Genomic DNA, 12,995 nt, shown 5'->3' with positions numbered 1-12,995 from the left:
TCATCTAGATAATATAAATATTATCTATATCTGCAGGTATAGATAATATTTATATATTAAGTTTGAATAATTATCATCTTAAATTTTATTTATCTACAATATATAATATTTATCTATACCTGCATGTATAGATAAATTAAATTTAAAATTTAAGATGATAATTATTCAAACTTAATACCTCCAGGAATGAGGAACATTAACTTAGGTTAACTTTACAGCTTCATTAACTGCAATGCCTCCTTCACCATCCTCAACAACCCTATCTACTGTGTTTCTCACACACAGACACTGTATGGAAGGAGATTATCACCACTTCTTCGTTTATGATTAAGTTGTTCTGAGAGCTTTTTAATTTTAATCAATTGCGGTTTTATGTCTGCTTTGTTCTGATGCAACAACTGTTTTTAAATGTGCTTTAAAAATAAATTTGATTTCACTTTGGCAAACTGCAAATGGGACTTATTATGGTTTTCGTTCAAAAATGGCTCAATTCTCAGCATGCTCATTTTTAGTGCACAACTAATAGTTGTCAAGTCAATACTTTCTCCCAAGTGAGCTTTGGCTCTGCAGCTCCTCCAGAGTAACCGAGGGCATGCCGAATTGCTTCTTTAATAAAAAAAAACACAAGTTGCTTATAAAGTAAATAGAGAAGTAAGTTGGTTGCACTGAATTCTATGAAGGAATATAATAGTAAAAGGAGCTGAATACAAATGCATGCCTTTTTTTTTAAGAAAACAGCAAAGGAAGTGTATTATTTTCCCTCCTACTTCACAATTATGTACTTTTATGTAATGTTGTTATGTCAGACAAAATCCCAATAAGACACACTGGGTTTTGTGACTGTATAGTTAAAGCTGCAACTAAACTTTGTCAAGACATTTACCTTACAGGAGTCGATTCGATGCTGTGCGATGATAGAAACCTTTTGTACCACAGTTCGGAGTCGAGACTGTGCAGCGTGTGAGATGAATGTCACGGCTTCCATGGGAACCTCTGTCACTCCAAACTTCTTAGCTGTGAAAAACATTTAAATATGGTATATTTACTATATAACACTTCAAATAAATACAAAAGACCCACAACATACACACGTCCATATCTATTGCGTAGCATCCACACACGAGGATAACTGTACAGATTATCAAGGGCAATTAACTTGCAGATGGAGGACTAATCACATGGAAAAGTTAATTTGTTTCACAGCCTTAGTGTGAATTCCAGAGTGGTTTTATTAACTGAGCTTCTACCAGTGTGGAACTGACATTGACCATCTCTTTCTGCAGAAGGATAATTTAGTTTCCTTGTAGCAAAATTCATCTGAAGACATAACAAAAGAGAGGAGGACAGACTTTGGTAGGGTTAGTATCCGTTTCCAACCTCCTTTTAAATTATTCCATTAACATAATTTTCTCTCTGGCTCCCTTTTAAGTAAACCACACCAATTATTTAAGTCAGCCGAACAATACATACACTCTTCAACTGCTCAAGCTTTGAACAGATGGAAGAAGCCCTCTTGCTATTATAATTGCAGTGGCAACACATGCGGCAATACCAAGAGGTCACAGGGAAACTGCTAATAGGATTCCACTCCCTAAGAATACAATCTTTCTGGGACATTAATATTTCAGAAAAGGTTTAGGAGATTCAGCTACAGAATGAGAGGAAAATTTCTGTGAGTAAAAAACAGTTTCTGGAGCTCACACTAATTATAACACTTCATCTAGAAAAAGAACAGACTAATGATCAACAAAGCCTTAGTGCTTTGGGTTTTACTCCAACTAGAGGAACAGGAAAGATGTTAGAAATACTATGCACCATAGTAATTAGAAATACAGGATTGCAGTTTTCTTGGGCAACTCCGATTTCTAACCTACCGATCACAAATGTTAAAACTGTAGTCTTAAATTTAAAAAATATAATTAATCAATAATAGTTGGGGCACAAGGCTTTGCTGCACAATGAGCATGTTAGTTTGATAACTAGAACATTTCTGAAGAAATTTAAATGGGGCCTGCCAAAGTGTGCCCATCGGTTTTAACCCAGCGTTCTGATGCTAAAAATTAGCATCAACGCTAGAGTAAGCTACAATGTACTCAATAGCATGTGGAGATTGACAAGCACATTGAGTAACATGAACTTACTTCATTCAGTATGTTAAAATTAGTATATAAGCTAAAATTAGCCAAAATGCTTATGTAAGCCTAAATGCTGCCATTGACATGTGGGGCATCACATGCATGTTGTCTTACTCCATTCAGTATACTAAACATAGTTAATCAATTTAAAAAAAAGCTAAAATGGTTATTATAGGGAAAAGGCTAATGCTAACGCGTGCTCCGCAAGGCAGTGTACCAGTGAAGGCAGTGAAATGCTAATATTTTTGCTAATGTTAATGCAATGCAATGCCATGCTCTGCAGGTTAGTGCAACTTAGTACAACCTCGTACCAGGTTGGTGCACCGCAAGACACTGACTATAATAAAGAGTCATTCTATTGACGGTAGAAGAAAAGACATTTATTGTTTTCTTCCACTTCACAATTATGCATTGCTTTTTGCTGCTCCATCACATGAAACCTCAATAAAATACATTAAGCTTTGTGACTGTAATAAGAGAAAATGTGAAAACCTTTAAGAGATATGAAAAGCTTAATGTTTTACTTTCATATTGAAAACAAACTTGGATTTATATGTTTTGGATCTGAAAATGAGTTAAGTCTAGTTTAGCATTCAAAGCTAAAAATCACTTCCTACAAAACTCAACAACACACTAAAGGGCATGTATCAACACTCTTTTAGAGAAACAAGTCATCAAATTAATTTATTTGACTTCTTCTCATGTAGTAGAACTTGTTTACACCATATTTTCAGAAAACATTTTTCAAGTACCCCTACATGTGCTCAGAGACCTGTAAGGCAGAAGAGGACTATCGTTACTTTGAGGAGTTTTTTCTAGAGAACCCCAGCTGTGATCTGGGTCCCTCCTCCCCATGTGGCTGGACAAGCCTGGAGAGCAATGAGGGGAGGTAGAGAGAAGTTTGATAAAAGATGACTAGCATAAGTGTTTCTTTGCTAGGGATAAATGAAAGAGTGGAGAACAAACAGAAAAACACACTATAAATGTTATGGACATGGATGCAAGATATAATATTTCACCTCTGCCAAGTTAAAAAAATATGGAATCCGGATATTTATACTGAAAAATGTTTTTTTATGAAGTAAGGAACGAATCATAATGAAGTTTTAGTAGGATGCTACTATAATAAACCAGGGCTATACAACAGACTGGAGCAGCGGCTCTTCTCTGATTGAGTAGAGCTGGCAGGCTGGGGGAGCCTCCCTTGGACTGCTGTCAGCTGTGAGCGCACAGAGACCAATCACTGACACAACAAAGCTGCATAAGTGCCACTTCCCCAGCAGGGGGCACCCTAGCCTCCTGCCCCGTATCATGCTGTGTGCTACCCCGAGGAAAGATTTATATTTTAAAACAACCCCTCTACCCCAAGGTGACGGGATAACAACCATGCCAAGAGTCCACGTAACGAAACATGACCTGCAGGCCCCCATGCTACACTAAAGATACTTTAATTGAGATGAAACAAAATGAGGGCGCCAGGCTCCCCGTCTTGTGGAATTACGTTGTGTGTTTTTTGATCCGTTGCACAGGAGAAAGATGCTAGGCAAAGTTTCATTTGGAGTAGGAACACCCTATATAACTTTTTATACATTTTAGTGTGCATTCTAAGAATATTTATCTAACGGCATAACATGTTTTGGAGTTAGAAGTATTGAAAGTATTATACATAAACCAGTAGCGTAAATCATTTTTTCCAACATCTTATTTTAAAAAGCGCAAATTTTTTTCATACTGTCCTTTTTCTGACAAAAAAAATTTGTATAACCCTCAAGCTGTAAGCCATCATAGATGATAACACTGTACATTACCAAACCCTCTTGACACCCATCACCGTGTATCACTATAAACAGGGAACTGATTGACTGCTTTTACCAGGAATATATTCAATGGAGGTGAAGCATAGAAAAATAATGCAGCCAAGATCATCTGGGTAAGGAAGCAAACATGTGAAGAGTGCTGACTTCTGATTATCCCCTAAATATATATCTCTGTTGAAAATAATTTTTGCCTCAGGACTATGAAACAATTGATGTACAGTATATGTCTGAATCCATTAGCCAGAAAGCTGGATGGCTGTAGGTTCAGGTTTGGAACCGACTCTATTCATCTAATCCATTTTTCCTGTAGGACAGTTTAAAGAATCTTAATATATACAACTGAATATCATCATCATAAAGATGATAGGAATGTATCATCTTTATGTTGATGATCTTTTGTTTCATTGGTCATTTTAGTCCAATGTACACAATAACCTGTCTTTTGTGATGAAATGACTTACTAGCTATGTCACAATTACCTACAGTTAAACTCAAAAAATACCAAAACTCCTACTATTGCCCTGAGCAACGTCAATCTGCCAGAAAGGCCTTGGTGAATTAAGCTCTTCTGTTCAGTAAAGTCTTGGAAACATTGTTGTTAAGTTTGGCTCCGCTATGACTGTGGAGTCATTAGAGTCAATAAAGTCCTGCTTTTTCCAACACAGAAACATCACTAAGCTTTAACAACTGAAACACTGTGTACCATTGGTATTAAACTGCACTAAAACAGACTAAATCAAAACATCACCACTATGTTTCATTCCTTTAAAAACAACCTTTTTTTAGTCAGGGCGACAGTATGAGAGTCACTCTTCAAAAGACAAACCCATGAAGTATTTATGTCCGTGCCCGAGGTCCAGTAAGTTCAGTCAGCCACTGAAGAATTGATTAAAGGAGGTGAAAGAATTGTTAGGTGCAGCAAATTCAAACCACGTACAAACAAGAGAATATTCAGCCTCAGCTACAGAGGGAGTCAAAATTATCACTGTCTTAAGTCATTACACTCTAAATACAATCTGTCCCATGAAAAAAATGGCTAAAGACAGAGGTTCTAAAAAAGCTGCAGAAGATTATTTTGAATCTTTACCAACATGTTAGGAAAACCTTTGATTTATAAGAATTTGGAGTTGCTCTGAGAAATCAACCTGGATGAATTTCATCTCGATCAACCCTTATCAGTAATTTGACAGTCATAAAGTCTTTTTCAAATCTTTTTCCATTCAGTGAACATACTATGCTAACAGCTACCAGCTTTTGTTTTACAAAACCACTCTTCAGAGTGGATTCTCATACTGAGGGAAGAAAAAACACAATTAGCTATTTTTAGCATCAGAGAGGTACTCAAAATGAAATGTTTAAATTACATATCTGCAGTTTGTTTAGGCTGCAGCAAAAGAGAGTAAGACTGTTAGCCACAGGAAGGCTTGAATGTGTTTCAGCCAATTTCCGTTGTTTTATCCCCTTTGCAGCATTCAACATTTATTGTAAAACTTTCTGGATTTGGAAATGGTTGAAGCATTTAGAAAATTTCAGAGCTGAGATAAACATTTAGTTTGTCTAGAATTTACATCAGGAGACTCCTGTTTTTTAAAAAGATATAAATGCTAACTGTGCAAATTCATGTTATGAGATGCAATTCTGACTTTTCGGTGTTATTCTTATATCTTCTTATGTTCTATCTTCTTGTTTTATAAAGTTCTTAAAATTGGCTTTATTTCCAGGTCAAATGATTCCACTAAAACTGCAGATCAAAATTTGACCACTTCAGTCTTGTGTTGCACGGTGGATGATGTGAACAGTTCTCACCAGTTTCCAGGATTCGTCGATGTAGCAAACCCGGATGGAGAAAGGCCTCGTCTTTACACGACCGGATCTGCGTTCCCACCAGCTCAGAATTGGTTGCAAGTATTCTGGCGCTCTCCTCATTCAGATTCACCCCGGCCATGGAGGCCACATCATTGATGTCATCATCGTCTCTGTAAAATTTTAGATTAAAACTTAACTTTAGGCATTTATGTTAGTTACAGATGTATACGTAAAAACATAATTCCAGGAGAACAAAAACCAAAAAGACACTGAAATAGGCTAAATACTAAGAGAATTACAGGATTTAAGCTGGTAATACAGCGCCCTCCTCTGATACGGACACCCCCAACAATGTATACAAAATCCTTAAAAATCATTCTGTTATGGGGCTTTGGTGACTCCAGGATGTCCTCCTTTGATGTTGTTCTCTAACAGTTAGGATTAGGGATTTTTTTTGCCCCCCACCTCCAACCATGTGGTGGCTAAAAAAAAAAACAAGGGTCGTCATTTAGCGTCGTTTGTCACAGCTCCAGTGTTTGCGACCCTTAAATCATAACTTTGACTGCAGAATATGTACAGGTGAGTAGCTATTTATGTGAAGATACTGTATATTCTGACCAAGGAAGTTAAACACATATCTTTCTTACTTGAATGGCATGTTCTATCTTTCCAATTTTGAAAATTGGATTACAAATTAACATTTACATGCTCTGATCTTAACAACTTAAAACAAAAGGTATGAGTTAGATAAATGCTCCAGAAAATGTGTTACAAAGTGCTCTGCAAAAGCATTTATATAATTGAAACTTATTTGTCCCACTACAACCTCAGATTTCAGTGTATTTCATTTATTGGGATTTATGACAAACAAAAAGTAGAGCGTAATTGGAGAATGAAAGTTATGAATGTTTGGGGGCGGGGGGTTATCAACAAAGATTAGAATACTTTGGCATGCCTATTGTATTCAGCCCATTTTACTATTAATCCCCTAAATAAAATCCCATGCTAGCAGACAGAGTCTCCCAATGTGTAATTAAATCTCAGTATAAATCCAGTTGTGAAAGCCTCAGAGGTTTGTTAAAGGACCAAGAAACACACAAGGTAGGATAAATAAGTTGGATAAATTCAGGTACTTCAGAAGCATGTGACAAATATTAGTAATTTACTTCACAGACATGAAAGAGTGGCAAGAAGAAACACACCATCAAACAAAGCTACAACAAGGTTGATATTGGCCATGAAGTGTTGTAAAGTTGGAATAAAAAGTTAATCTCCTTAAGAAACTTGTGGATGTTTATAACTTGTGAAAACCAAAATAAGGTAGAGAATTCTCTATTTATGGGAGACAGCAGTCGTTTTAGCCAACCAAATACACACAGAGCGGTAAAGTAACTTCTCTCTCTGGTAAGAACGGCATAACAATGCCATATCTTCACATTACTAATAGTTGTTAGAGGCTGTATTGACGCGTGAAAAACCATATATTCAACATTAAAATCCTCTTTCCCTATCAGTATTCATGTCACAACATTATTAACATTTACTCCTTGAAAAAAATATCTCAGGGATCCGTTTTTTTTCTCATGAATATTATTTGCCTGGGAGAAATTATGCATTAGTTTTTCTTTCCTTTTTTTTAGACAAGGATATACTTTGGTCATAATGGCGCAGGCTTCTCATTCCAGGGTCTATTAGTGTCAACACTTAGAAAGGCGGGGAGATGAAGAGTGTTCGGAAGGAGTTTGCAGGGTAAGGATGCTCCTGAGGATTGGCAATAAACAACAGTCAACAAGCTCTATTTACACACCGCTCTGCAGCACCTCCTTATGCATTTTCTTTATGCGCTGATCATTCCAGTTGTACTGTTTGCAATGTTTAGATGGTATTTCATTTTAGGAGAGACAGGAAAAAATAAACATACGGAATTTGTGCCATGGTCGTTTTACTTGCAGGTTAGGACGTCGGAAACATTTCCTGTCTGTATATTTTCCTTGTGATTTGACACCATGAAAAATCCCCCTGCGATCACTATACTTGGCAAGTAAGGATTGTGATTCTGGCCTAAATTAGCAGAGCAGTGACATGTTGTGTTTACAGGACTGGCCCAAAGCTAGCAGCAGATTTCCTGAGTGTCTTTGACAGAGAGAACAAAGACCTACAGAACACACACAGGGTGGCCTCCCGCCACTCACTGCCTCAACTCAGTGGTCGTTTACGTCCGTGGCGCTGCTGTAGGTTGGAATGTGCGCTTGTGTTGCTGTGATGTGTATACAGGTTTACAGGGTCCAAGAGTTTATTCAGGCATCTTGGAGAGTGGGCACAAACCATCAGCCAGCTCCATCCTGCCGATGCCCTACTGCTTCTCGGTACTGCCGCAGAGAGCCGATATGAAACCTGACACCACGGCGGGAGGTTGACAAAGACAATTAGAGTAGTTCCCAAAACACCACACACTTGTACCTTCTCTCTCTTCCCTCTCTTGATTTTTTCCAACATTCTAATTAAACCGTCAGAGATAATCTACACAACATGTATGGAACTGTGCCGTACAGTATACCTGAGGATGCTGGGGGCCATATTTTCCAAGGTCAAAGGAGAGGCAGTCAAATCAACCACTTAAGAAAAGATTAATATGGAAAGTACTACTGAATTAATGCCAAATAAAAGCTGGTAAAAGTCTGCTATACCCATGTAGCTCTGTTATCATTGAAAATATTTAACAAAAATAATCCTGAGGGTGTTTTCACACCTGAGAGTCCAATAAACTCAGTTTGATTGGGAACAAAAATTTTAACATTTGTTGCATTTTTAGCAGGTGTGGTTTGCTTTCACACTGAACTGTGTCAAAAGATCAAACCCTTTGAAAAACCTGTTCCCCCTCTCACCTGTGGTGGCGCTACAACAGGAACGATTGAAATAAACAACAACTATTACGTACAGTATGTACCCTATGAATCTGCCCTTTAGGTAGGAGTTAAGGAACAACAAAATAACTTCTGTTTTAAATTTTTGTGTAGTTTATCTAGAAAACCTCAACAAATCCTGCTAGATTTCAGATCATTTTCCTTTGGTTTCACAATTACGCACAATTTTGCGTTGATTTATCTCTACAGCATGTTGGTACAACTACAACTGTACCTGAAATCAAACAAAATGTGCTGCTTCATTTTGAACCTTCTCCGAAAAAAAATTACAGAATGCTCAGTCTGGTATCATGGTTACAAATGTTATTACTGTGGCTGAAATCAAATGAAAATGGCAATGACAGCTCTTACATTAAATGAAGGGAACTAAATATTAAATTCTAAATATTCCAGATCATACCCCTGAACTAATAAAGAGGCGATGTAGTTAGCTTCCACAAAAGCTAAAGGACAACCTCTCAGTTATTGGTCAGGTTTGGCTCAGGGACATGGAGCTGGGGGTCACATGAATACATATGCATGCTGTTTCCATATCAAGCCTGTGTCTCAGCCAGGGCATGCCATAGGTGGGAGGACTGAACCTGCCATTTAAAAGTAGTGCGTGTACACATGTGTGCGTGTGAGTGTATGGGGGTCTGTTCAGATCTTCTGTGTCCCTCACGCCCGCTAACACCCCCTCCCTGTCCCTGTGGATAAAGGTCTCTGAGCCCTTGCAGGGGGCCCCTGATTGATCCCTGTGACTAACACCCAGGCCATGCATGCTGTTGCATCTATGCTGAGAGAGATGAGCCACTGGAGTGAGGTATTCTCCTTAAGGCACCTCTAGGTTCCCTGGGCAGTTCACTGAAAATGTGCTCATGATCCGAATGGTTTCAGTAGTAGCGATGGCTAAAGAGAGGCCAAACAACTCAACAACAAGCTAACAAGCACAATGTTTAGGAAGTTACTGGAATGAATTCAGAAAACCACCCACACTTCGTTTGCATAAAATACCTGGATAGGAAAGATTTTGGTGTAAAAGAAAATCTCAGAGGTGAGATGAGAGTCCTAAACCATCCTACCTGTATTTATTATATTTCAAATTCTTAGAGATCCTAAAAGAATTGTCCAAAAAAGCAAATATGGACATAATTATTATTGTTGCTACCCATAATCCTGATCTAAACTATTCCTTAAAATTTAACAGACACATTTTATTTATGAAGTTTCTTCTTCACGTAAAAAGAACACCACATAGCAGCTTAAAGGTCAACAAAAGACAAAACCACAAAGGCATGGTGTTTCAAATTCACTGAAAAAAGTCAAAAATATTAAGCACATGTATGGTACCTTTATAAAGTATTCATACCGCTTGAATTTTTTACATGTAGCCATGTTACAACCAAAGGCTTTAATGTATTTTATATGCTAAACCAACACAAAATGGACGGAAAAGGATACAGGGTTTCCAATTTGTTTTACAAATACAAATTTTAAAGATGGGGTATGCATTTGAATTAACCATGACTGGGTAGGTTTGTAGGTACATACATTGTTTTATAAGATAACCAAGCTTAGCCCTTCAACTTATTATAATGGCCCTCTGAGGCTTTCACAGATCTGGCCTCTGTTTACTAGATAGGCAGCTTCTGGATGCAATTGTTTGCAATGGACTGTTTGTAAAGTGGTATGAATGCAAATATATGAATGGATTCTATCACATAAAATCCCAGTAAAATCAGTGATTTTAAAATCTTTACAAAGTTTAGGAGGTATGAATACTTTGCAGGGCCATGTACCATGTTTATATTCTATTGGAAAACACACAGCTGGATGTACACCCTGTAGAACAAGGTTGGATTTGTGGAACTGAAACTGAGCTTGGCGTTTGGCAAAGGGCTAAGGGCTTCGGCTGGCTTGCCAGTGATTACAGCGGATGTTGAGTGTTTACAGAGGGAGAAGGGTGGTGGGATGGGGGGGGGGGGGGGGGGGGGGGGGGGGCACGGAGACAGCTGCTTTCACTCTGCACTGTAAACCACACACACACGCACACACCCCTACAAGCACTTACACAGAAGGCTGTAGCTACATTGGAAACCCCACAAGCCCTGCAGTGAGTATGTGTGTGTTTGTGCTACAGCTGGCCCGCTGGGACCAGCGGTTCAGAGTGACAGCCATATACACATCAGGGCCGGGCTGCAGCTGAACACGATTCAGGCTGGGTGGAAGAGAGGCTGGTGGGTGCAAACTGACCAAGCCAGCTGTCAATGTATTTTTCTTACAGCCAAGTAGTGGTTGTATATTTTCATCTATTTGTTGCTGATTGCTATTGATAAGTCAAAAGATTTTTGTGGATGAACCCGTCTTTGTAACTCAGAAATTTTAGGTCCAGTATTCTTGCGTTGATCCATTTTTGAGTTGCCTGAATGAAATTTTACTTGACCTGAGTATATTAAAAACTGTATATTTTGATTGCAAACATTGACATTGCTAAAACTTTTAGTAAATCAAAGTGCAAATGATACTTTTAGAAGTTTGTCAACTAGGGCTGCCACTAACAATTATATTAGTAATATATTGTCTTGATTCTCACGATTAATCTGCAAAAAAAATTGCCACATTCTGCAAATTTTTCTTTACCCTCTTCAACATGTTCTATACAATATTAGAAAGACATAAAAATTTGCAACTGTACTGCCTAAAATGCAACAACAACATTCCTATATGTCATGGTGTGTAGTTTTAAAGTGGACCCAAATGCAGAGAGGCAGAGGCAGCTTGCACCTGAAGAATGTTTAATGACAAAATAAATAATGAAAAAAAACTTACAAAATAACACAGGGGACACAGTTGGCCAGAGCAGAACAAAAACGGAATACAGGAACAAAACACAGCAGGGAAACAACGGGGAGATAAAGACAAAAACAAGAGGAACCAGCAAGGTTGACTGAGAAAGAGGTGCTTAAGTACTGAGAGGAACAAAAACCTGGGCTGATGAGCTAACGGGTTGCAGGTTTGGGGAGAGAGCAGAAGGTAGGATGAGAAGAAAGAGAGAAAGAGGAAGTGACACAGGGGGCGAGGGTGAGCACTTAATCTTTTTTAGCAAAGGATACATTTGCAGCAGTTAAAAAAATACTCATTTTTTGACATCAATGTGTGAAAAGCTCATCCTTTTCTGCTCGACTTATCAAAACAGTGTAGATCTGTTTACTATTTTTTGGATTGAGCTGATTTATAACTGGATAACAAAAGGTGCCTAAAAGGAGATTTTGTTTTACAGAATTTGAATTGGGTGAAGCTAAATCTATTCCACTAGAGGAGTCTTTACAAACAAGTTTTTTTTATTTTATATATATATATAAGTATATATATATATGATTAATCAATTGTACGTACTTGCTTAGCTGATGATTAGTTCAATAATCAATTCATCACAATTAATCCAATTTATTGTTTCAGCCCTAGTTGGATATAATATATTTTTTACAGTGTCTTGTGCAAGTATTTCTTGAAATTTTACTGAGATTTAATAGGTTTTATACATAGTTGTGTAATTGGAACAGTAAAGAAAAATGATACATGGTTCTCAAAGTGTTTCTTTATCAATAAAAAGTGTGCCATGCATTTGTATTTAGTTCTGTTGACCATAATACCTTTAAATGAAATCCAGTAGTGTTTCCTCCATAATTCATAAAGTTATAGATTAGTGTAAAGCAGGGTTAGCTAGCAAACATCTCAAACATTAGATATCTTGCACAGATTTAAGTAAGGCAAACCAGCAAACCAAGAGATGACTGTCCACCTAATGAAATGATTAGTGGTTGTCCATAGGACAGCTCATAAATCTAACTTTTGTGGGAAAATGATCATAATTTGGAAGCATCAAGAAAAACGTAAAAAAACGTTAAAAAAAGTATTGACAAACCACCATCACTCTTTGAGATGACTTGACCAACCTTGCACGAGAGGCTTATGTCTAAGTTAGTCTAACTTTTGAGGGTGAGCTGAGGGCACACTGCTGTATTAGATTTATAACACAGGACAAAAGAAGTGCATCACTGTGAAACAGACTGCAGTCCAATAATTGTTTCATCTCCAATAATTGTTTCATCTCAATTAAATTGTCCACATAATTGTTGGAACCCAATGTAATTGGAAAAAAATATTAATTGTACAACCACAACACACACATTCACTAGAAAATGTCTGAAACGATGAAAACATTCTGATACAGCAGGTAATAGAGCACAACGAAGCCTGTGACAAAACAAAATGCAAACCAAGTTCAGCAAGTTTGTTTGATGAGAGCTAAATCTTTATGTATTGAGAAACAT

General features: G+C 37.5%; 1 protein-coding gene across 4 annotated transcripts in view; it reads right to left on the bottom strand.

The window, feature by feature from the left end:
* LOC116719194 (transcription initiation factor TFIID subunit 4) overlaps positions 1-12,995 on the bottom strand; it is a 100,675-nt gene that overhangs the window by 60,572 nt on the left and 27,108 nt on the right. For all 4 annotated transcript variants that reach the window (XM_032561637.1, XM_032561635.1, XM_032561636.1 and 1 more), the window contains 2 exons: positions 5,759-5,928; positions 884-1,014 (listed from right to left, as the gene is read on the bottom strand). In XM_032561637.1, the coding sequence (XP_032417528.1) occupies positions 884-1,014; positions 5,759-5,928 (301 nt within the window). The remainder of the gene's footprint in view (positions 1-883; positions 1,015-5,758; positions 5,929-12,995) is intronic.

This window comes from Xiphophorus hellerii, chromosome 4 (assembly GCF_003331165.1).
Source record: "Xiphophorus hellerii strain 12219 chromosome 4, Xiphophorus_hellerii-4.1, whole genome shotgun sequence".
Taxonomy (NCBI): Eukaryota; Metazoa; Chordata; class Actinopteri; order Cyprinodontiformes; family Poeciliidae; genus Xiphophorus; species Xiphophorus hellerii.
Note: the sequence above shows the minus strand (reverse complement) of the source record. Positions and strands in the feature narration are given on the sequence as shown.